This window comes from Panthera leo, chromosome E2, assembly GCF_018350215.1.
Source record: "Panthera leo isolate Ple1 chromosome E2, P.leo_Ple1_pat1.1, whole genome shotgun sequence".
NCBI classification, from domain to species: Eukaryota; Metazoa; Chordata; class Mammalia; order Carnivora; family Felidae; genus Panthera; species Panthera leo.
In genome coordinates, this window is record NC_056693.1 from 43,453,245 (window position 1) to 43,475,242 (window position 21,998).

Consider the following 21,998-nt stretch of genomic DNA (forward strand, 5'->3'; position numbering starts at 1 on the left):
TCCTATTTTTGGTTTAAAACACTCCCTCCTGAAAGTGTAATCCATGTGGGGAGATGGGGAGTCATGCATCACTTTCTGGTTGGGCATGGAATGGAGGACAGTGAGGCTTATGGGGTTAAGAGGCAAAGCCTGGCACAGGATACCGAAGGGACAAGTGGGAGGGGGCCATAGATGTGCTTTAATCAACATTGTGGTGTTCATATTGGGGTTGTAGCTAACCATCAGTTTGCTGAATTCTGTTCTCTATTTTCATTTAGCTGCTATCACCAAAGTCACCCAGCAGCTTTGCTTTTGTGTCCTGACCGAGCTTGATGTAGCTGAAGAGAAAAAGGTTGAAAGGAAAACTGACTAGAGGCCAGAGGTGATGTCCCTTGAGGCCTGGAAGACCAGCCACAGCCACCAAAGTCCAGATGACAAGACTGTACAGGCCCAACTCTCTTGTTCTAAAGGATCCTGTGGGCCACATTATGTAAGGGGGCTCAGGGCCAATGGCCTGCTTTGGTGGTCACTCTCATTGGGAGCAGACTCAGGGTCTGAGGCCAGCCTGAAGGTGGGAACTGTATAGAAAGTGGTGGTGGGAGGGCTTGGGGTCAGGGGAATAGTTGTTTAGTTTTGTTTCTGGTGAGTAGGTACAGCTTACCAAACACTTGGCAAGTTGCACTGGGGAAAAGGAAGTGCTAGGTTAATAGCTGTGGCTGGTGGTTCTGAATTTGATATTTGAGGTTTGAATCAGAAGTCTCTACAAAAGGGGCTGCTTTATGGCAAGTTTTCCTCTGACCAGGTCCAAGCATCTGACTGTAGAGGTCTAAAATGCTATCATTTCTTCCTGTGACTCAAAATCTTTCCCTGGAAAGACGGCTGTATTCCATTATTTATTGATATTATTTAATCCAGAACCCCAGTTCTAGCAAAGCATTGGTGTTCATTCATCTACCGAATGCCACAGGCTGATTGTGTTTAAAAATTCAAAGTTACTCCAAACTGAGTCCCTCTGCCCTTAGAGGTGTCTCTGTGTGGTGGTGGATCAGACTCAGACCACAGATTTTTTGGTTTTAGCACATTCTTCTGTTGAGTCTTAGCTGCAAAGGTGAACTTTAAAGATTTTTTTAAACTCATGTATCAATTACACGTTAGTCAATAGGTCACAGATTACAAGCACCTGGCTCAAATCAGCAAGGACAAATGAACAAATTCATGAGTCAGAAGTCTGGTAATACTGCTATTTTGAAGGATAATCCTTTATTTTACTTGAGACCTTAGGTCTTTGTTCTAGATGATAGAAGGTAAATTTCTGGGTTTCTGGTATGAACTTTAAGAGGACATGAACTGTTCTAGAATTCAAGTGGATTACCTGAATTCTCTCAGCTGTCAATGGCTTAGAGACCATCTCATGGACCCAAGCCACCAAATAGCTTGTTTCTTTCTGTAAGGGCTGGTGTGAGGGATGCTGTGCAGACCCACACAAGCCCACCTTGGTGCTAGAAGTGGTCATTTCCCTTTTCTGAAAACCTCACATCACGCTGCATGCTCCTCTTCTATCCCCAACACTGGGCTCTGTTTACACTCCGAGCTGTCTTGGTGTGGATCATCGGGATAGTGCATACCTGTCCTGTCTGCCTCCGCTTGCTGGAGGTTTGGTGGGCCTGCAGTCTCAGGAAGAGCTTGGTACTTGTGTGGACCTCTATTTTCTCCCTGTGGAGATAAGTGAAGACTTAGGGGGGAAAAAGCTGCTTCATCCTCAAATCTGGCTCCTCAGCAGACTGCGTGATTGGAAGCAACTAATTCTGGTGCTCAGGCTGTGCTTTAGCATCCAGGTCAGGCCAGAGCAGATTTGGCCTAATGGATGTTCGTTCCCTCATGGACAGCCATGGTTGCGGTGGACTGTACAACTGTCCTGTGATGTGTCCAGACACTGTCATCCTGGGTCCAGAGGAACCTGCAGACTTGGCTCATCCCCTGCCTGGACTTCTTATCCTTTGGTTTTAGAATTGGTCAATTGTAGAGACAAGAATGAGGCAATCTCCCTTCCTGATCATTCTTTTCCACCAAATGGCCCCAGTCGCAGTCAGGGGAATGGCCTTGGTCATACTTGCTCGATAAAGACAATCAGGGGAGCATGAGCACAGCTGTCTTCGGTTCAGGGCATGCATGGATGAGAAAATGAGAGGACATTCCTACTGTCATGGGTTGGGGCAATAGGGAGTCTGTGCAAAGGCTGACTTGCCTAGACTGTGTAAACTTGACTCCTGTCTGAGGCAAGATGGCACTTTTCCCAGGGATCCTCTGGAGCTAATCATTGAAGTGGTGTGTGCTTGTCTTGAGGATCCCTGACCAAGGTTTTAGCTTTCTCCACTGAAGTAAATGACCAGCTAGTCCCAAGAACTTGCTGCCCCCCACTGGCTCCTGGGGGAAGCATGGGCCTCACACCCTAAGTGACCCCATACAAGCTTAGTGAGCCATGTCATCCCCCTCTCATTACTGGATGGCACCTGCATTTTTCCCCTCTGTGCTGGATACAGACTTCACCCAGGAACCCATCTGTGGGAGGGAAGCCAGAGACTCCCTACAGCACTCAAGCTTTGTGGTGGAATTAAATTTCTGCAAGGTCTTTGTTGTTCATCTCCTTCAATCCTTCTCCTGGTGTGCTAATCCCTTTTGCAGTAGGTACAGTATGTGAGGTTGTCAGTCCTTTAATGTTGGCAAACCTTAATGAGTATAGAAACAGCAGTGAGCACATAATAATGGCACTGAGTAGTTTTTAATCCTTTGTTTCTATGCCTACAGGAGACTAAGATGACTAGTATTACACATGTAAATTGCTGCCTGTTACTTACAGCACTGAATTGTACCTTTGTGGATAGTTAGGATGGTAAACTAACATTTTGTTGGTTTTGTAGCCACAAGAGTACATATGGAATTTAATCACTTTGGCAGGTTTAACATAAATCTAGGAATATAGGAAAGACCCACAAAATGAACATAAAGTGAAAGAATGGGTGGAGGCAGGTTAGAAAAAGAGAGATACTTAAGAAATTACAAAAGATGTGGGTAGAAGACATCCCTGTGCAACTCATCTTTCCATGTGATGGGTGTTCGTGCCACAGGGCAAGAAGGCACATTTTGAATCAAAGGTTCTGTGTATTATTTTCCTAGACCTGTACTATCCGGTACAGTTAACTATTAGCTACATATAGCTAATTAAATTTAAAAATATTGATTCCTCAGTTGCACTAATCATAAATTTTAAGAGCTGAGCCACATATGGCTAGTGGCTACTATTGTACAGTACAGATATAGAATGTAATTGTGCATGAAGTTCTATGGGACAGTGTTCTCTTAGAAGAATAAATGCCAACTCAGAGCAAAGATGTGTGGTATGGAATGAAGTAGGGACAGAGTTTGCTTATAGGGAGTCCAAGTTCCGTTAATCACTTTTTGGTGAGTACTGTGCGTAGTTAACATTTCTCATTGGAAAGCTAAGTTCAGGATATGCTTTTCTTTTCCTCACTTGACTGAAGTCCTTAGTGTCTAAGGTCAATCCTGAAAGCTGTCTCACTAACCCCCCCCCGCCCCCCCCCCCCCCCCCCGCCCATTTTTGGTCGAGGGTGGGGATAGGAAATGGGAGGTACAGTGGGAAAACATGTAAAGCCATTCAGATTTAAAAGGTTTTTGAGGAGGGACAGCTGGGTGGCTCAGTTGGTCAAGCATCTGACTTCAGTTTAGGTCATAATCTCATCGTTAGTGAGTTCCAGCCCTGCGTCTGGCTCTGTGATGACAGCTTGCAGTCTGGAGCCTGCTTTGGATTCTGTGTCTCCCCCTCTCTCTGGCCACCTCCACTCACCCTATGTCTCTCTCTCTCAAAAATGAATAAACATTTAAAAAATATTAAAAAAAAGGTTTTTGAGGAGTGTCTGGGTGGCTCAGTCCATTGAGCATCCAACTTTTGATTTTGGCTAAGATCATGATCCTAGGGTTGTGGGATCAAGCCAGCATTGGGCTCTGCACTGATTGTGGAGACTGCTTAAGTTTCTCTCTCTTCCTCTGTTCCTCCCCCACTCACTCTCTCTAAAAAAATAAAAACTAAAAGGTTTTCAAGGAATGACTTGCTCCTATTTTTAAAGTTAGTTTTTATTAAACATAAGAGTATCACATTCATACATATCCTGTTCTTTCTGGCACCACTGCCAAAGGAAGACAGCAGTCTTTACAACCATTATCAGAGTCAAGAAACAGGGTGGTAGAGACAGCTGTTAACTTAAAACCTCTCATTGCTCAAGCAGATTCTACTTCCATCTCTATGGCCACAACTGTCCAGTCTTTGCTGCTATAAGGGACCAACTATAGCCCTTCTAGATTCCATCAAAAGAAAGGCTTTTACTGGAGGCAGGTGGCCGGGTGGTATGAGAAAGCTAAATCTTAGTGCTGAGGAAACAGGAGGCTCTCCTCCACTTACTGGCCTTAGTGTAGGAGGAGAATGGGAAAATCCCCAGGCCAGGAAGCATCATTTTTACAGCATTTTTTCCCCCCAGACTATAGAGTCACTTTTGATTGAGGCAAAGGGGCCCTACTGTTACTGAAAAAGACACACTCCTTTAGCACAGGTTTTTACTGGTAGGAGGGTGCTGTTGGACATGGGTTTTCCCTTCTACTTGTTAAGCTAAGAAACCCAAGGATGTTACTAGGGTGGCTGAAGCTACAGTTAGAGCCCTCAAGGGCCTGTGATAGAATCTCATGGGATCATCAGTCTGAATCCAGGTCATGGGGACTATCATAGCCAAATTCCTTCTGCACATCCAAAGGGTATTTGCTCCACATCTGTGGTCTGCTGCTGCCTCTTTCCTCTTCACTGAAGCTGTCGTATTCATCAGAGCCTAGAATGATAAAAGAAATGGGCTGTTTGAGTTTCTAGGTGGCCACGACAACCCTTTACCATCTCAAGAAGGTCTGGGTTTTTTGTTCTCTATTCTAAAATACTTGCTTAGTGAAGAGAAATTTGAATTTAAAAAAGCAGGGGAGGGCACCTGGGTGGTTTAGTCAGTTGAGCATCCTACTTCGGCTCAGTTCATGATCTCACGGTTTGTGAATTCGAGCCCCTTTGGTTTCTCTGTCCCCTTCCCCTGCCCTGCTTGTGCTCTCTCTCTCAAAAATAAACAAAAAAAAAGGCAACCCTGTTTCTCTACCACCTAAACCAAGTCCCTCAACACTGGAATATTTTTTCATTTCTCCCCCTAAGTATAGGATTTTTTTGTTGTTGTTGTTATAAGAGTTGTAGTCATACTGTAAATATAGTTTCATGTCTGCCCTTTTCAACATATCACAGGCACTTCCCCAAAAGAATATTCCATAGTTTAATTGTTCCTCCATTAACAGAGACCAAGAAGTTCTTTTTGTTGGCACAAAGAACATAATCACTGAAGGAACTTTATCATCAGAGTATCTCTCCTTCTTCCTTCCCCAGGGTACCATGCCTGTGTTGCAGCTTCCTCAAAATGGTATAAACACAGCAACTTCTTTGAAAAGTTATATAACTGATTTGTCAAAATCCTAGCTCTGCTCCTACTGGCAAACCTCTCCAATACTTTCCTGACTGAGCGAGAGAAGAGACACTGAGCTAGATGTTTCCCTTCATCCCAATCACTAAAGTTAGTGCAATATTGTTCTGGAGACAGGGTGAGGCTCAGTGAGCCATTAACTATGTCTCCAAGACCCACAGATAGGCCATGAAAGAACCAAGGGTTCGAACCCAGGCCTGACTGAGATTAAAACCCCAGTAGGCCCCCTGGAAACACTGGTCTTTGGGGCTCTTAGAGCTCCAATGGCTTGTGGGTGAGCTGCTGGGAATGGTAGAGAAGGAAAGCCAGTTAAGATGTAAGTGAACCGTGCTCACACCTCAGTCTTAGATCCCACCAGTCCCTTCCCATCCAACACTGCCACCCATGTACCTCTGAAATCTTCATCTCCATCACTGTTCTCCTCCTCTGGGTACTCATTGCGCCAGTTACTCTCACTATTCTCATCATCATCATCTTCATAAATGTCTTCTGGTTGCTGGTCATCATTCACCTGCACATCTCAACACAATCATGAGTATAAATCAAAACCTCTAAGGTTGTAGGGGGGAAGCTATTAGCAGACCAACTTGGAGAGATCATTTAAGAACACTGTGTGAAAGGGGCGCCTGGGTGGCTTAGTCGGTTAAGTGTCCAACTTCAGCTCAGGTCATGATCTTACGGTGAGTTCGAGCCCCGTGTCGGGCTTTGTGCTGACAGCTCAGAGCCTGGAGCCTGCTTCAGATTCTATGTCTCCCTCTCTCTCTGCCCCTCCCCTGCTCATGCTCTTTCTTTCTCTGTCTCAAAAATAAATTAAAAAAAAAAAAAACATTAAAAAAATTAAGAGTGCTGTGTGAAAATGAGGCAGCCTAGGAGCTGCTTTGAATCTGCTGCACAAGAGGCTATAGTAACCTTAGGCTACAAGATAGTGACAACAGCCCTATTCCCCACTCAGAGTCCAGCTCCAGGCATTACAATCCTGATAAGATAGGATGAACTCCACCCGAAGGGAACACACCAGGCTGGGGAGGAGAGACAGCTCTGAGCAGGTGATGGCAGTGATCTTCAAACTTTAGGATAGCCAGGTGGGAGAGGGATTAAATGGATTATGGGTGATGCCAAAAATCAGAACCAAAACTTGAGTGTAAGGGCAGGAAGAGGAGCTATGCAATGGTCCAGGGTGGGTGCGTGACTGTGAGACTATGGTTGCAGTGTAGGTATGGGATAAATATGCCTTTCACCATTTTAGAATTTGTTTTAAGAATAATGATGTCTGGAGCGCCTGAATGGCTCAGTTGGTTATGTGTCCGACTCTTGATATTGGCTCAGGTCATGATCTCATGGTTGTGAGATCAAGCCCCACATCAGGCTCTGTACTGAGTATGGAGCTTTCTTGGGATTCTCTCTCTGCCTCTCCCCCGCTTGCACATTCTTACTCTCTCAAAATAAACAAACAATATCAACAAAAGAGTTGGAATGCCTGGGTGGCTTGGTTGAGTATCCAACTTTAGCTCAGGTCATTATCTCATGGTGCCATGATCTCATGGGCTTGATGCTGTCAGTGCAGAGCCTGCTTTGAATCCTCTGTCCCCACCCTTTCTGCCCCTCCCCCGCTGGTGGAAAAAAATAATAAGGATGTCAGGAGAACCTGCGTGGCTCAGTTAAGTGACTCTTGATTTTGGTTCAGGTCAAGATCTTGCGGTTCATGAGATCAAGCCCCATGGCAGGCTCTGTGTTGACGGTAAGGAGCCTGTGTGGGATTCTCTCTCTGTCCCTCCCCTGCTCATGTGCAGGGGCACGCCCTCTATCTCTCTCTCAAAGTAAACAAACTTAAGAAAAAACAAAACAGAATAATGATGTCAAGGGGCGCCTGGCTGGCTCAATCAGCAGAGCATGTGACTCCTGATCTTGGGGTCATGAGTGTGAGCCCCACGATGGATGTAGAGCTCACTAAGAAAAATAAATAAAGATGTCAAGATGTTAGTTTTCTTCTTCTTTTTAAAAAAAAGAATTTTTTTTTTTAACATTTATTTATTTTTGAAAGACCGAGAGACAGAGCATGAGCAGGGGAGGGGGAGGAGGAGGAGGAGGAGGAGGAGGAGGAGGAAGAGGAGGAGGGGAGGGGGAGGGAGAGGGAGAGAGAGAGAGAAACAGAATCCGAAGCAGGCTCCAGACTCTGAGTTGTCAGCACAGAGCCTGATGCAGGGCTCGAACCCACGACTGTGAGATCATGACCTGAGCCAAAGTCGGATGCTTAACTGACTGAGCCGCCCAGGTGCCCCAGGATGTTAGCTTTCTTAATCCAAGGATCCCCCCCTTTTAAGATATAATTTTAAAAAAAGCTTTTATTACCATTCATGGTTTTTTTTATTTTTTATTTATTTAAAAAAAATTTTTTTTAACGTTTTATTTATTTTTGAGACAGAGAGAGACAGAGCATGAACGGGGGAGGGTCAGAGAGAGGGAGACACAGAATATGAAACAGGCTCCAGGCTCTGAGCTGTCAGCACAGAGCCCGACGCGGGGCTCGAACTCACGGACCGTGAGATCATGACCTGAGCCGAAGTCAGCCGCTCAACCGACTGAGCCACCCAGGCGCCCCACCGTTCATGTTTAAGAATTTCTGGTTTATTTTCTCTTTAAGTCCCCATGTTTTTCCCCAAGGGTGGATGGTATAAATGTTAAAAATGATATTGCAAACCTTATAAAAGATGTATTAAGAGCAAACATTATCAATGTAGACCGTCGTTCCCAAAATTTCTTGCACTAAACCCAGGTTCCCAGGAAGCATTTAGAATAAATGTTTACATTTAAGCAAGAACAAGAAGAGGTAAGAACAACCTTGAACCCAGTGGATGCAAAGCATCCTGACCAGAGAATTGCTTAGGCTACCTCATGCCCCTCATCCTCATGGGTCCCCTTACCAGCTCCCACTCCTGGCTATAGGGCTGCACGGAGAGGATGTTCTCAATCCATCCTGGAGTGGCCATCTCCAAGTAGTAAATGTCATATACATAGTCATCCTTCTGTTCCTCCTGGTGCCCAATTCTTGGTCCATCCTCAGATACAGCCAACCGCTCACGGATCAACTCTATAGAATTGCAGAGGATCACATCTGGGTCAGAGATCTATAAAGAAATCAAGAGATAATACATACATGATCTAAACCATTGATGTTCCAAAAGGAGGAATCTAAGATTTGAGTGAAAGAAGCCTCTCTATAGTTGTCTATGTTAAATTCAAGATTCTTATTCCCATGTCCTACTAGTTTCTTCTTAATTAGCAATGAAATTAAAAACTCAATTATCTCTAAAAACTTAATGTGTAGTTTTTCTTTTGAAATAGATACTTATAGGCTCCTGTCCTTTTGTGCTTGGCTGACAGAAGAGAGCACATGGAAAGATGGGCCTGAGAAGAGGGCCAGCAGAGCTGGCTGGTCTTGTCCCCATGTCTTCTAAGCTCCTTCAGTATGATGTTCTCCCCTTAGGGATCTGCATTTTGTGTTACCTCCTACAGGGGTCTAAAGGCGATTCCTGGACTCATGACTACCACCACCTGGCTTGCCCACAATGATGTCCCACTTTTTTTTTCAATAAATATTTTTTAAGTTTCTTTTTTAAATGTTTATTTTAGAGAAAGTGTGTGTGTGAGGCAGGGGATGGACAGAGAGAGAGGGAGACAGTGGATCTGAAGCGGGCTCTGCATTGACAGCAGAGAGCCTGATGTGGGGCACAAACTCATGAACTGTGAGATCATGACCTGAGCCAAAGTCAGACGCTTAAGTGACTGAGCCACCCAGGTGCCCTAATGATGTCCCTCCCACTTTTAATCACAAACCAGGAGTGAACTCCCCTATAATCCTACTGCTAGAAAGAATAGCTCAGGATAGATTGCCCCAGAATAGAACTGGCCCAGGGAAGAGGTACTCCAGGGCAACAGGCTGTGTCATCCAGAGTAGCATAGGTCAATTTGCAAACCCAGGGGGGCATGCTACAAATGACCCCTCTCAAAGGGTTCATCGGAGGAGGCTGTGTAGCTCAAACCAGATACCATATTGGGAGGAATGTTGCATAGCTAAGGCAGATAAAGGGAGACCAGACTTAGAAGATGAAGGGAATTAATTCTTTCTTGCTCCAAAGTCAAAAGGAACTAGAGATGTCACTTTTTGTGCAGGCTGTTGACCAACCTCAAAACTGTTCACAAGCAAAGTTCTGGCTCCCATTTATAAGCCCCCCACCCTTAGTCCAGCAAATCATGCAGCCATTAAAATATTTACAAAGACTAGCAAACAAAAATGCCATACTCTGAAGACAATAAGCTGATTTTATACTCTGAAGACAATAAGCTGATTTTACTCCAATTACCTTTGTGATGGGGGTAAAATAGGTGATTTTTTCCCCTTTTTACTTTCCTGTATTTTTTCTTAAAAAAAAAAAAAAAAAAATTTTTTTTTTTTCAAATGTTTGTCTATTTTTGAGAGAGACAGAGAGCACAAGCCAGGGAGGTGCAGAGAGAGGAGACACAGAATCCAAAGCAGGCTCCAGGCTCTGAGCAGTCAGCACAGAGCCTGCCGTGGGTCTCAAATCCAGGAACCGTGAGATCATGATGACCTGAGCTGAAGTTAGTTGTTTAACCAACTGAGCCACCCAGGCACCCCTCCTATATTTTTCCAAAATTTCTATAAGGAACATCTATCATTTTTATAAAAGAAAAATTATTCTTTAGTCTAGTCTATGTGTATGCTGGTATAAACATACATACTATCTTGCCAGTCTTCATGGTTATCACTTTAATGGTGCAGGCAGTTGTGTATGTCAATTTCTCAGTTTTTTAGCCTACATCTACAATGCTGCAATGAATGTGTTTCCTGCATGTGAAAAATGGGGATAAAACACCTACCTCATAGGGTTTGCATGAGAATTAAAGGAGTTAAATTAAAAGAAAACACAGTAAGGACTTAGCATAGTACTTAATGCACAGTAATTACTTAGTAAACCAAGAGTAGCTTTTGTTAAGACCATAGCTGTTTGCTTCTGAATTATTTCCCTAGGATAAATCCTGGGGTTGAGATCACTAGATAAAATAAACTGAACTTTTTCACTTTAAAAAGTATATATAGGGGCGCCTGGGTGGCTCAGTCGGTTGAGCGTCTGACTTTGGCTCAGGTCACGATCTCGCGGTTTGTGAGTTCGAGCCCCGTGTTGGGCTCTGTGCTGACAGCTCAGAGCTTGGAGCCTGCTTCAGATTGTCTCTCTCTCTCTCTGCCCCTCCCGCATTCACACTCTGTCTCTCTCTCTCCTTCAAAAATAAACATTAAAAAAAATAAAAATAAAAAAATAAATTGAAGTAGTTTTAAAATAGGTCCTAAGCTATTTTTAGGATTGCTGATAAATAAAGCCATGCTGTTTTCCAAAAGCCTTGCATCAACTGTAAGCACTACAATTGTGTACCATTTTAATCTAGCCTTGCCAGCAGTGCTATCAATCTTTCCCCTGCTAGTCTAGTAGACATAAAACCCCAAGTTTGCTTTCAGTTTAAATCCATTTTTAAAAAGATAATTACTATGGACAAGCATTTTTTTAAACCTGTGATTAATTCTACAGCTGTGTTTTTGAAGAGCTGTTTAAAAGACAATCCTGAGGGGCGGTTAAGCGTCTGGATTTTGGCTCAGGTCATGATCTCTTGGTCTGTGAGATTGAGCCCCCTGTTGGACTCTATACTCACAGCACAGAGCCTCCTTGGATTCTTTCTCCCTTTCTCTCTGCCCCTCCCCCACTTGCACTCCTCCCCTCTCCCCAAATAAATAAACATTAAAAAAATATTTATGGTACATATAAAAAAAGACATGAGACATTTTTGTTTTGTAATAAATAAGGCGGTGGCCAATTACTACTCCTTAGTAGCTCTTTTTTTGAGATAAGCTATCAAGTCTGTCCTTTTCTCTGTCTTCTTAATGTCAGTGAAGATCATTTTTGTTCCAGGGATGTACTTTCTGCGATTATCTAAATCTCCATCAGTGTCACCTCTCCCCAGGGCTTCTTTGTTCTTGTTGGCATCTGTGTAAGAAAATCCAGGGGCCTGACCTATCTTGCACCCACTGGACCATGGAGATCTGGCTCAGTCTTGTGTTTGCCTTGCCTCTCGTTTCGACAGAATGGCACGGGGCATTCTTTTGGACAAAAATCTTGCCTTTCTCAACGTCACCCATTTTTAAATTGCTTTCTTCACATGGAGACTGAAGATGCCCACTGGCAAGCCGGATGTCCCGCTCTCTGATATGCAAACATTTTTGATGTGTTTAGTTTTTATTGCATTGTTGGGAAGTCTGTGTTCACATCCTTCATCAGCTTACATACTAGTTTTTCTTTTAAAATTGAATGAGTTCTTTGGTTGATTCAATTCCACCGAACGTTGGTTTACTTTTTAAGCTATTTGACTTATAACTCATAAATCAGTTTTCAATTAGTTTTGGTAAAAGATGTGGCTGTCATCATCATGCACAAATTGTTATCCAAGTATACCAGCATCATGATGAAATATTTTTTGCTTGATATATTTGGAATTAAAATTTCAGTTTTTAAACTTTAACTTTTAAAAGGAGTGAAGAGTGAAGTTTATTAAGTTTTTTTTAAGTTTATTTTGAGAGAGACGGAAAGAGAGTGCAAGCAGGGGAGGGACAGAGAGCAAGGGGGACAGAGGATCTGAAGCAGGCTCTATGCTGACAGCTGAGAGCCTGATGTGGGTATCAAACTCACGAACCATGAGATCATGACCTGAGCCAAAGTGAGAGGCTTAACCAACTGGGCCACCCAAGCGCCCCAAGTTTTTTTGTTAAATCAATGGGGGGTGAACCTTTTAGTTTGAGAGTTTTCTATTTCTATAGTCTGAATACAGGTAGCCTTTGTTTTTTGGAACTGAAGTACAAAACAAATTTAGTAAATCTAACAATGGAAAGAACACTGGATTAAATGTGAAGAGACTTGCATTCTAGACTTAAATCTGCCTCAAACTTGATTCGCTAGGGAGAACTAGTCCTTTAACCTTCCTTTGATGAGTTTTTCCATCTGTTTTATCTTTACATTGCTCAAAACCCTCCAGTAATTACCCAGCTAAGGGTGAAAGGCAATGTGTCTCTAAAAGCATCTTCAAGGGGCGCCTGGGTGGCTCAGTCGATTAAGCGACCGACTTCGGCTCAGGTCATGATCTCACGGTTTGTGAGTTTGAGCCCCGAGTCGGGCTCTGTGGTGGCAGCTCGGAGCCTGCTTTGGATCCTGTGTCTCCCTCTCTCTCTCCCCCACCCCCACTCACACTTTGTCTCTGTCTCTTTCAAAATTAAATAAACATTAAAAAAAAAAATTAAAAAAAGTACCTTCAGGGTCGGGGTATCTGGGTGGCTCAGTCGGTTAAGTGTCCAACTCTTGATAATCAGCTTAGGTCGTGATCTCGGGGTTCGTGGGTTTGAGCCCCACATAAAGTTCTATGCTGACACCTCAGAGCCTGGATGGAACCTGCTTTGGTTTCTGTGTCTCCCTCTCTCTCTCTCTGCCCCTCCCCTGCTCCCGCTCTCAAAAATGAACAAAAATTAAAAGTATCTTCAGGGTCTAACAGGAATCCTTTCCCAAATTCCTTATTATTCTCCCAGAGTTCACTGAGCTCCAGGCACACTGGTCTTGAAAACACCAAACTGCCTTTTCTTCACATATCCACAGTACTTTGCCATTCACCTCCTCCAAGTCCTCACTGAAATGTCATTTTCTGAGACCCTCTCTGTAATGGAACCAATCTTTTCCTGCCCCCCCTTCCCTGTACAGCCCTTATTAAATTTGCTTTCTGTTTCTCTCCTCTACCTGAATGTTAAATCCACAAAGCTATATCCACAGAACCTAAGAACAATGCCTGACACATAGTGGGCACTCAGTAAATACTGTTGAATGAATAACTTAATCTGTAAAAGGAGGTTATCTCGGCTGATAGATCATTCATTCATCAGTAGGGCGAAGCTGTGTGCCTCCTCTTGACTGTGTGCTAAGTGCCCAGACCCTGGCACTATCTGTCCGCGGGAAGGCCAGCGCTCTGCTCCCGGCGGCTACTCACTTTGGAGGAGACTGCGGCGGCGGCGGCGGTGGTCTCTGGGTCTCCTTCCTCGTGGACTAGGTCGAACAGCTGGAAGCTTCCGTCTTCGGTGGCTTCTGGGTTTCCCGGCACGTCTTCGGACTCTAGGCTACCCGACGGAATTCCTGAGGATCGGCGGCTAGAAATCACCCTGTAGCGGCCCTCCTGTCGGATCTCCCGAGCCGAAGCGCGGAGTTCTCGGCGAATACGCTGCTGGCTGCCCCGGGAAGGGCGCAGGGCGGCTCGAACGAGCTCCTGGACTGGCTCCTCCTGGGAGGTGGTAGGGAAGAGCAGCCGGGGTAAGCAGGCGGCTCGTCAAGGGGTCAGGGATACAATTTCCCCCCATTTGCGCCCTAAGATCCCCTTCAGACATCGGCTCCATCCCGCCCAATACCTGGGAGCGCACGGTGGCCACCAACTGGAAGACATTATTCTCTGGCTCTCTCTCCACATCCTCGGGAGGTGTCTTTTGGGCTACCGACTCGACGCCGCCCCTCCGCAGGCGCTTACAAGAGAGGACAAGAGCTTCGACAGCCTCTGCGCTACGCTTCCGCTTCACGCGAAGCACTGCAGTCCTCCCGGCCTCCATACTGGCTGTCGCGGAGGACTCTGGGAACCCGTGGGGTACGACGGGAGAGCCTTTAAGTTCCGCTTCCGGGCCTCGCTCCCAGCATTCTCAGCGGGCCCTGAGAGATCCCGCCCCCGTACGCCGGCTTCTGCGTGGTGGAGGTAGCGGCGGAAGTGAACGGAGCGGTTCCCGCTGCGGGTGAGGCGCATGGGTAGGTAGGGAAGGTGGGGTTGCAGTTAGAGTCCCGGGTGCCGCCATCATCCGGCCGTCAGCCCAGCGGCTTTGGCCGACGGGCCTGACGTGGGCTTTCTAGGCCACCGGGGTATGCGTCTCTCGAGGACCTTTCTAGAGTCTGCACTGGGCGGCGGTGGGGAGAGCCTGGGCCGGCAAGAAAACTGGGATACGGTTGGGCCCCGACTCTGTAGGGTGACCTCTACGGGGACCTGGATTGTAGTACTTGGCGTCTCCCTTCAGCTACAGAAATTCGAACCGCAATCATATGGAGCTCCAGCCATCACATCCTTAATTGACCCACGCTTCTCTGATTCAGGGAACTGCTGATGGGCTCGCTTTTCCCAGTCACTGTGTTCTGAGTAGTTGGAAACCAGTCCATTCACCACACGCTAGTCAGAAGGGTCTTGTAAAAGCGTACATCTGACGTGGACGTTTTTGTGCTTAAGACCTTGAGTGGTTTCCAGCGAGTGAGAACAATATCCAAACGCGTTTCCGAAGCTGGCATGGTTCAGTGTGATTTACAGTAGCCCACGCTTAATCTATCGTTCTCGATACTTTTGCTGGAAGTGCTTCAGTCATTCCGGCTTTTGTCAGTCTTGCTTATATACACAGGTCTTTTTTCCCTTAGGACTTTTTCTTGGAAAAGTAGGGGTAAGGTTTCCAGAAACATAAGCACTACTTTTCTCTCTTACCTTGTAGCATCTTAACTGCCACCTTCCTCAGAGTCTAACAATTAACCTTGTTAATTCTCTTTCATAGCACCCTGCCTGTTTCCTTTCTTGCACTCACATAGTTTGTGATTGTATATTTAGTCTCTCCCTTATTAGAATCTAATCCCTTGGAGGATAAAGAGCTCCTTTATTTTACTTAATGGGAGTTCTCCAGTCCCTAACGCAGTGTCTGATATTGTATAAATTTTACTAAAATTTGAATGAATGAAGCAGCTATCTGCTCTGAAATCTGGTTGGTAATCCATTTAGGGCTTGGCATGGTGGTTTCCATTCCAGCCTTATAAACTATCATGTGAGTTCACAGGTCTTTTGAATGAGGAGGGGGTCAAAATAGCTCCTGAATCTGGAGTGTGAGGTCCTTTTGGGAGAGGACAAGTCATAATAATAAAAGGGATTTATTCATAGGAGATGTGTAGTACTCAAAGAGGTTACAGGACATGGTTCCCATCTGCAACCTTTATTTAAACTTATATGAAACTAGTAACTTCTCTAAGTTATGAAAAAACTATAGTCCTATTTATAGCCTAAGCAACAGCACAGACAAAAAGGAAATTCCATAGATTAGAGTTCTGTATTACACTCTTAACCTTTAAATAACTTCAGAATTGATCTCACATGGCCCACAGGATAAGGGTTTTAGGACTCTGCACCGTATGTACCTCACTGATAAGTTTGACCTCTTGTTCAGTTTCACCTCAGTTAAACTGGTTTATTAACGGTACATGACTGTCTAAGTCTGATCTGGTGAAGTGCCCTCTCCCTCCCATGCCCATCTAAATCCTAGCCATCTTTTAAGCCTTCCCTGAACATTCAGCCAGATATGGTTATTTCTTTCTACTGTGGCATTTTTTGGACACGCTTCTTTAAAGCACGTTACAGATTCTGATAGTTGGAGATACTCTTTAAAAAAATTAACATAGGGCGCCTGGATGGCGCAGTCGGTTAAGCGTCCGACTTCAGCCAGGTCACGATCTCGCGGTTCGTGAGTTCGAGCCCCGCGTCAGGCTCTGGGCTGATGGCTCGGAGCCTGGAGCCTGTTTCCGATTCTGTGTCTCCCTCTCTCTCTGCCCCTCCCCCGTTCATGCTCTGTCTCTCTCTGTCCCAAAAATAAAAAAAAAAAACAAAAAAAAAAAAACGTTGAAAAAAAAAAAAATTAACATAGGAGAGGTTCACAGCTGATTGTGGCAAAACTTTTTAACCTGTAGGTTGCAACTCAGTTAAATTGTGAAATCCGGCACCTAGGTGGCTCATTTGGTTAAGCTCAGGTCATGATCTCACGGTTTGTGCATTCAGGCCCTGCATCAGGCTGTGCGCTGACAGTGCAGAGCTTGCTTTGGATCCTCTGTGTCCCTCTCTCTCTGCCTTTCAAAAATAAATAAACATTGAAAAATGCTTCTCAAAGTAAAAAGTAAAATAAACATTGAAAAAATTGTGAAATCAGTTTAGTGGATCATGATCAATTTAAAAAGAAAAATCAGGGCACCTGGGTGGCTCAGTAGGTTGAGCGCCTGACTGTTGATTTCAGCTCAGGTCATGAGTTTGAGCCCTGCATCGGGCTCTGCGCTGACAGTGCAGAGCCTGCTTTGGATCCTCTGTCTCTGCCCCTTCCCCACACATGTGTTCTCTGTCTCTCTCAAATAAGTAAACTTAAAAAAAAAAGAGAAAAAAAAATACAGTAGAATGTATCAAAGGACTTTGCCCATAGAATGGCTAAACACTAGTGAAAGTTTGTATGTACGTGTGTGTGTTGTGTCTTTATGTAAAGTATATTTCTTTCTGGTGTTGCCAGAAAGTTTGGGAGCCACTAGAAGAGAGTGTGAGTAATACTGAGATTTTAGAAGTAGAGTTTCACTGAAGGACAAATTGACTACTTTGAACCAGACCACTGACTGCCTGAGTCTTTTAAGAAAAGATTTTTCACCATCCTCTTTTATGAGAATTAAGTGTTTAGTCTAAATAACTTTGAGAGAAAGGCAATAACTCTGGTCAGTAAAATGCCTCAGGGATGTTTAGGGACCTATGGAGTAGGCATTTTTTCTAAGGTTTCCTGAAGATAGATCAGTGTTTAACAAGAAATGAAGGGGAGTGTAGAACACTTGAGGTTTTCTGAAGGTAGGAGGGAGGGTGCTGGTAGAGCCCATACCTGCTGACAGGTGCCTTCAGACTTTGAGCTGTGGTGTTTCTCTGTCAGAAATAGATCTCTGCAGAAATAGGGCATACAAGATGAATCTGGAGAATTTGAAGGAGTTTTTAAGATGAAGAATTTTTTTAAATTTTATTTATTTAATCTGCACCCAATGTGGAGCTTGAGCTCACAACCCCAAGATCAAGAGTTGCACACTCTTCCAACTGAGCCAGCCAGACATCTCTCGATGAAGAATTTTTAAAAATTACTTTTAGGGGCGCCTGGGTGGCTCAGTCGGTTAAGCGTCCGACTTCAGCTCAGGTCATGATCTCGCGGCCCATGAGTTCGAGCCCCGCATCGGGCTCTGGGCTGATGGCTCAGAGCCTGGAGCCTGCTTCTGATTCTGTGTCTCCCTCTCTCTCTGCCCCTCCCCCATTCATGCTCTGTCTGTCTCTGTCTCAAAAATAAATAAATGTTAAAAAAAATTAAAAGAAAATTACTTTTAAAATCAAATATTGAGTAGGTAACAAGTAATCATTATTAAAAATGGTAAGTCATAAAGGAGGACAGTATCATGAACATCTTTCTTCCCACCACCCAGTTTTATTTATTTTTTAATGTTTATTTTTGAGAGAGAGGGAGGGAAGGAGCCTGTGCAAGTTGGGGAGGGACATAGGGGGACAGAGGATTCAAAGTGGGCTCTTTGCTTTCAGCACAGAATGCAGAGGCTTGAACTTACCTGACCCAAAGTCGGATGCTTAACCGACTGAGCCACCCAGGTGGCACTTCCCCATCCTGTTTAAGAAGAAACAGTACTATTACTTTGAAGCCCCCTGTATGGCCCTCCTTGATCCCAGCCTTTTCCCTTTCCTCTTAGGGGTAACCACTATCCTTATTCCCTGCTATGCATTTTAGTGTGATCCCTGAAGAATATATTGTTCTTGGGGCACTTGGGTGGCTTAGTCGGTTGAGCCTCCGACTTCGGCTCAGATCATGATCTCAGGGTCTTTTTTTTTTTTAATTTTTTTTTTTAATGTTTATTTTTGAGACAGAGAGAGACAGAGCATGAATGGGGGAGGGGCAGAGAGAGAGAGGGAGACACAGAATCAGAAGCAGGCTCCAGGCTCTGAGCCATCAGCCCAGAGCCCAACGCGGGGCTCGAACTCACAAACCGTGAGATCGTGACCTGAGCTGAAGTCGGACGCTCAACCGACTGAGCCACCCAGGCGCCCCTCACGGTCTTTGAGTTCGAGCCCCGCATCGGGCTCTGTTCTGACAGCCTGCTTCAGATTGTGTCTCCGTCTCCCTCTCTCTCTGACCCTCCCCCATTCATGCTCTGTCTCTGTCTCAAAAATAAAAAAAAATAAACATTAAAAAAATTTAAAAATATATTCTTGTTCGGCATCATTATAAATGTTATAAAAATGTAATCATTACGTATTCTGTGATTTGCTTATTTATTTATTTTTGGCTCAACATGATATTTTTGGATTATCCACACTTATAGCTGTGATATATTTGTTTAGATGAAAGTTTTCCTAGTTTGCTTGAATTGCTCTTTGTATTTTTCCTTAAACTAAGTGTTTAAAAACTTTATTTTTGAGAGAGAGAGAGAGAGAGAGAGAGAGAGCAAGCAAGCAGGGGAGGGGCAGAGAGAGAAAATCCCAAGCAGGCTCTGAGCTGTCAGCACAGAGCCCGATGTGGGGCTTGAACTCATACACCGTGAGATCATGACCTGAGTCAAAACCAAGAGTCGGACACTTAACTGACTGAGCCACCCAGGCACTAGTGTTTAAACTATTTAATATCCTGAGGCAGTATTGGTGGCCCTCTTTTCCCACTACCCCAGCCTCTTTGTTTCTCCTTTCTGGTTAACCACCTGTTTGCTTTATTTCTCTTCTCATCTGCCTTTACCTTGAGGCTGCGTCGAGTTGCACCTGTGAGGCTCATTTAACCTGAAATCACTGGGGACTGCCAAAGTTTCCAGATAGCTTTTGATGTTTTTGATGTTATATGCTGAATGTAAAACCAAATAACTTGTGGGAAAGATTAAAATACTATTTTTTTTTTAAAGTTTATTTATTTCGAGAGAGAAGGAGAGAGAGAGAATTCCAAGCAGGCTCCATACTGTCAGTGCAGAACCCAGCTTAGGCCTTGGACGCATCCACAAACCAGGAGAACGTGACCTGTGCTAAAGTCGAACACTTAACCAACTGAGCCACCCAGGTGCCCCTAAAATACCGATTAACAAATAATTTCATTGGCTTTGATGCTTTTGTCCATTTTATGATTTTTTTCCTTTTTTTTTTTGTCTTTAAAATTATTTTCCTCTACATTTTGGGCATTATGATGTGAATAGATTTCTGATGATTAGACCTGTCCACAAGAAGTGAGCTGGCAAGGCTGCTTTTCTGTGGTGAAACTGAGAAGCTGATTGGCACCATGAAGGTCTTCTGCGGGCGGGCCAATCCAACCACTGGCTCTGTGGAGTGGCTGGAAGAGGATGAGCACTATGATTACCACCAGGAGATTGCAAGGTAACAAGGGTGTGTTCACTATTGGTTGCAGCTGGGTGGGGACACTGGCTTTCAAAGTAGGAGCCCTAGAATCCTGTCCAAATGTGGAATAAGCTTTACCCAGTGCTTCTGATCAGGGCAGATGTTGGTCATGAGCAGGTCTGCTCAGCCAGGTAGGTTTGTGTGGGAATTAAGCAAAGTCATTTCTGTGTAGAGAGTCACATATCATGTAACAGCTTTATCAGAGTCTCAGAGGATCTGTCTAGTGGAGCAGAGAGGACCCACCTCAGTAGTACTAGTGATAATTGAAGAGTTTATGAAATTCATTCATTGTGTCACTGAAATGGAGACACATTTATCATATAAATTCTTTTGAATGGAAAATGTGAAAAATGCATTCTTCCCTGACTTGGGAAGGGATATTTAAAACTGTTGAGTGCGCTACTATTCTTTAGCAGTCATTAAGTGCATACAACATACTAGTCCTGTGGTGGAGCTAATGAAGAAGATGGGGTTCCCATCCTCAAGGACCATGCAGTTTTTTGTAAGAGACAGACATGTAATGAATCATGACACAGTGAAGAAAGGCCACTGGACATGGGTGCAAAAGTTCATGGAAGCAGTAAGAACCGGCGGGGGGGGGGGGGCGGGGGCGGTGATATGTGAGTGATTTCCCAAATCTAAAAGGAGGGAAATTGCTTTCTGAGCAGCAGGGATCACGTGTAACAGTTAGTTTGGGGGATTGCTAGCAGTTTGAGGTAGCTGGAATGTGGTACAAAAGCAGGGCTCTGGTGAGGGTACCGAAAAGGTAGGCAGGATCATGTTGTAAAGGGTGGTAGCAAAATGCAGGAAGAGGAGCATGAGGGTAAGTCTGGGCTCTGTCGTGTCTTAACTCTGACATTGGCTAAGCTCCTTAACTTCCTTGAGCCTCAGTATGATAATATATGTCTCCATACATGTAATAATGTACATTTCCTCACATATAAAGCCTTATTTTAGGGCTCTTTGATGGGTGACAAATACAATGTGTGGTATAGAATAAGGGCTCAAAGATACTACCTTCTTTCAAAAGATTTTGAACATCATTTTGTAAGTGATTGAGATGTTAAACTGGGGAGAAAAAAGATTAAGCTGCATTTTGGGACATTTACTGAGAACAGTGTGGAAAGTGGGTTGGAGGGAGTGGAAGCCATTTGGGTGGATATTGCAACCCTACAGGTGAGGCAGTGGAGGTGGGGAGACAGCTTTGAAGGAGCTTGAGATTTAATAACTCATTGGTTCAGTGGTGGAAGGAGAGAGAAATTCCAGAAGCACCCAAGATTTCTGATTAGAGTGACTAAGTGGATGGAGCTGTGTTCTGTGAGAGGGATGACCACAGGAGGAATGAGTGTTGCTGGAGAGGAGAAGGTGATGGAGATTAGGTGTTTGGGTTTCGACATCCAGGTAGAGATGCAGTGGGCAGATAAACATGGGTCTGGAGCCAGTTTGCAGTTATTAGAATTCAAGATGGAAAAGATGGCAGGCTCTGAGGGAGGGTGTGTGATGAGAAAGGTAGAGGGCTGAAGAAAGAATCTTGGAATAGAGGAGGCAGGAGAACCAGGAGGGAATGGCCAGCAAGTGGAAAAGAAGAAAGTGTTTCAGGAAGAGGGAGTGTCCAACAGAGACAGAAATCCTGGATGTTAGTGATGGAGTTGGTTGATAGTGCTTAGGCAGAATGATGTCTGTGGAGTGGTGGGGAGAGTGGATGATGAGGCTATGAAGATGGGGACCAGAAATGCCTCTTGGAAGGTAGGGAAAGACAGAACCAGATTTCAACTAAGCATTCCTAGGTGGGTTCACATGTAAAAGCCATGGTGTGCCATTAAAACGAAAAGAATGCTATTCTTCTGGTACAGTGCTCCTTGGAGTTTAGAATATGAGCTGCCTGTGTCACAGTTGTGTGGGGTACCAGTTCAAGTGCGTATTTCCAGACTCCAGCTTGATTTTCTGGATCAGGATCTGTTTGCATGTATCGTGAGAATCTGCATTAAAAAATTTTTTTCAGTGTTTCTTAAAAATTTTTTTTATGATGTTTAATTTTGAGAGAGAAAGAGAGAGAGAGAGGAAGAGAGAGCACGACTGGGGGAAGAGCAGAGAGAGAGGAAGACGGAGAATCTGAAGCAG

The 21,998-nt window shown here is 44.5% G+C and overlaps 3 protein-coding genes and 1 pseudogene across 20 annotated transcripts in view; 2 read left to right on the forward strand and 2 right to left on the reverse strand.

The window, feature by feature from the left end:
• Positions 1-3,007, forward strand: part of SLC7A6 (solute carrier family 7 member 6) — a 35,630-nt gene extending 32,623 nt beyond the window's left edge. For all 5 annotated transcript variants that reach the window (XM_042918573.1, XM_042918572.1, XM_042918577.1 and 2 more), the window contains one exon: positions 258-3,007. In XM_042918573.1, the coding sequence (XP_042774507.1) occupies positions 258-352 (95 nt within the window). In that variant the 3' untranslated portion in view covers positions 353-3,007. The remainder of the gene's footprint in view (positions 1-257) is intronic.
• A 1,102-nt stretch (positions 3,008-4,109) lies between these two features.
• SLC7A6OS (solute carrier family 7 member 6 opposite strand) lies at positions 4,110-14,286 on the reverse strand. Its single transcript, XM_042920840.1, has 5 exons — positions 14,056-14,286; positions 13,644-13,931; positions 8,474-8,677; positions 5,943-6,063; positions 4,110-4,871 (listed from the first exon to the last, which is right to left on the reverse strand). Exons 1-5 carry the CDS (start codon positions 14,248-14,250, stop codon positions 4,741-4,743), a joined length of 939 nt encoding a protein of 312 aa, XP_042776774.1. The 5' UTR covers positions 14,251-14,286; the 3' UTR covers positions 4,110-4,740.
• On the reverse strand, positions 11,391-12,088 carry LOC122209142 (annotated as a pseudogene).
• A 54-nt stretch (positions 14,287-14,340) lies between the features above and the next one.
• Positions 14,341-21,998, forward strand: part of PRMT7 (protein arginine methyltransferase 7) — a 46,796-nt gene continuing 39,138 nt past the window's right edge. For 10 of the 14 annotated variants that reach the window (XM_042920822.1, XM_042920826.1, XM_042920828.1 and 7 more), the window contains exons 1-3: positions 14,347-14,427; positions 19,394-19,545; positions 19,679-19,856. In XM_042920822.1, the coding sequence (XP_042776756.1) occupies positions 19,762-19,856 (95 nt within the window). In that variant the 5' untranslated portion in view covers positions 14,347-14,427; positions 19,394-19,545; positions 19,679-19,761. Of the gene's footprint in view, positions 14,441-19,393; positions 19,546-19,678; positions 19,857-21,998 lie in introns of those variants that run through there. The other 4 variants (XM_042920823.1, XM_042920824.1, XM_042920825.1 and 1 more) reach the window with 4 other exon arrangements.

Excerpts from the sequence above, each read along its gene's own strand:
- SLC7A6OS (XM_042920840.1), bottom strand. The coding sequence starts at position 14,250 with ATGGAGGCCGGGAGGACTGCAGTGCTTCGCGTGAAGCGGAAGCGTAGC. Across the intron at positions 13,932-14,055 it reads TGGCCACCGTGCGCTCCCAG|GAGGAGCCAGTCCAGGAGCT; the intron begins GTATTGGGCGGG and ends ACCACCTCCCAG. Across the intron at positions 8,678-13,643 it reads CCGCCGCAGTCTCCTCCAAA|ATCTCTGACCCAGATGTGAT; the intron begins GTGAGTAGCCGC and ends ATTTCTTTATAG.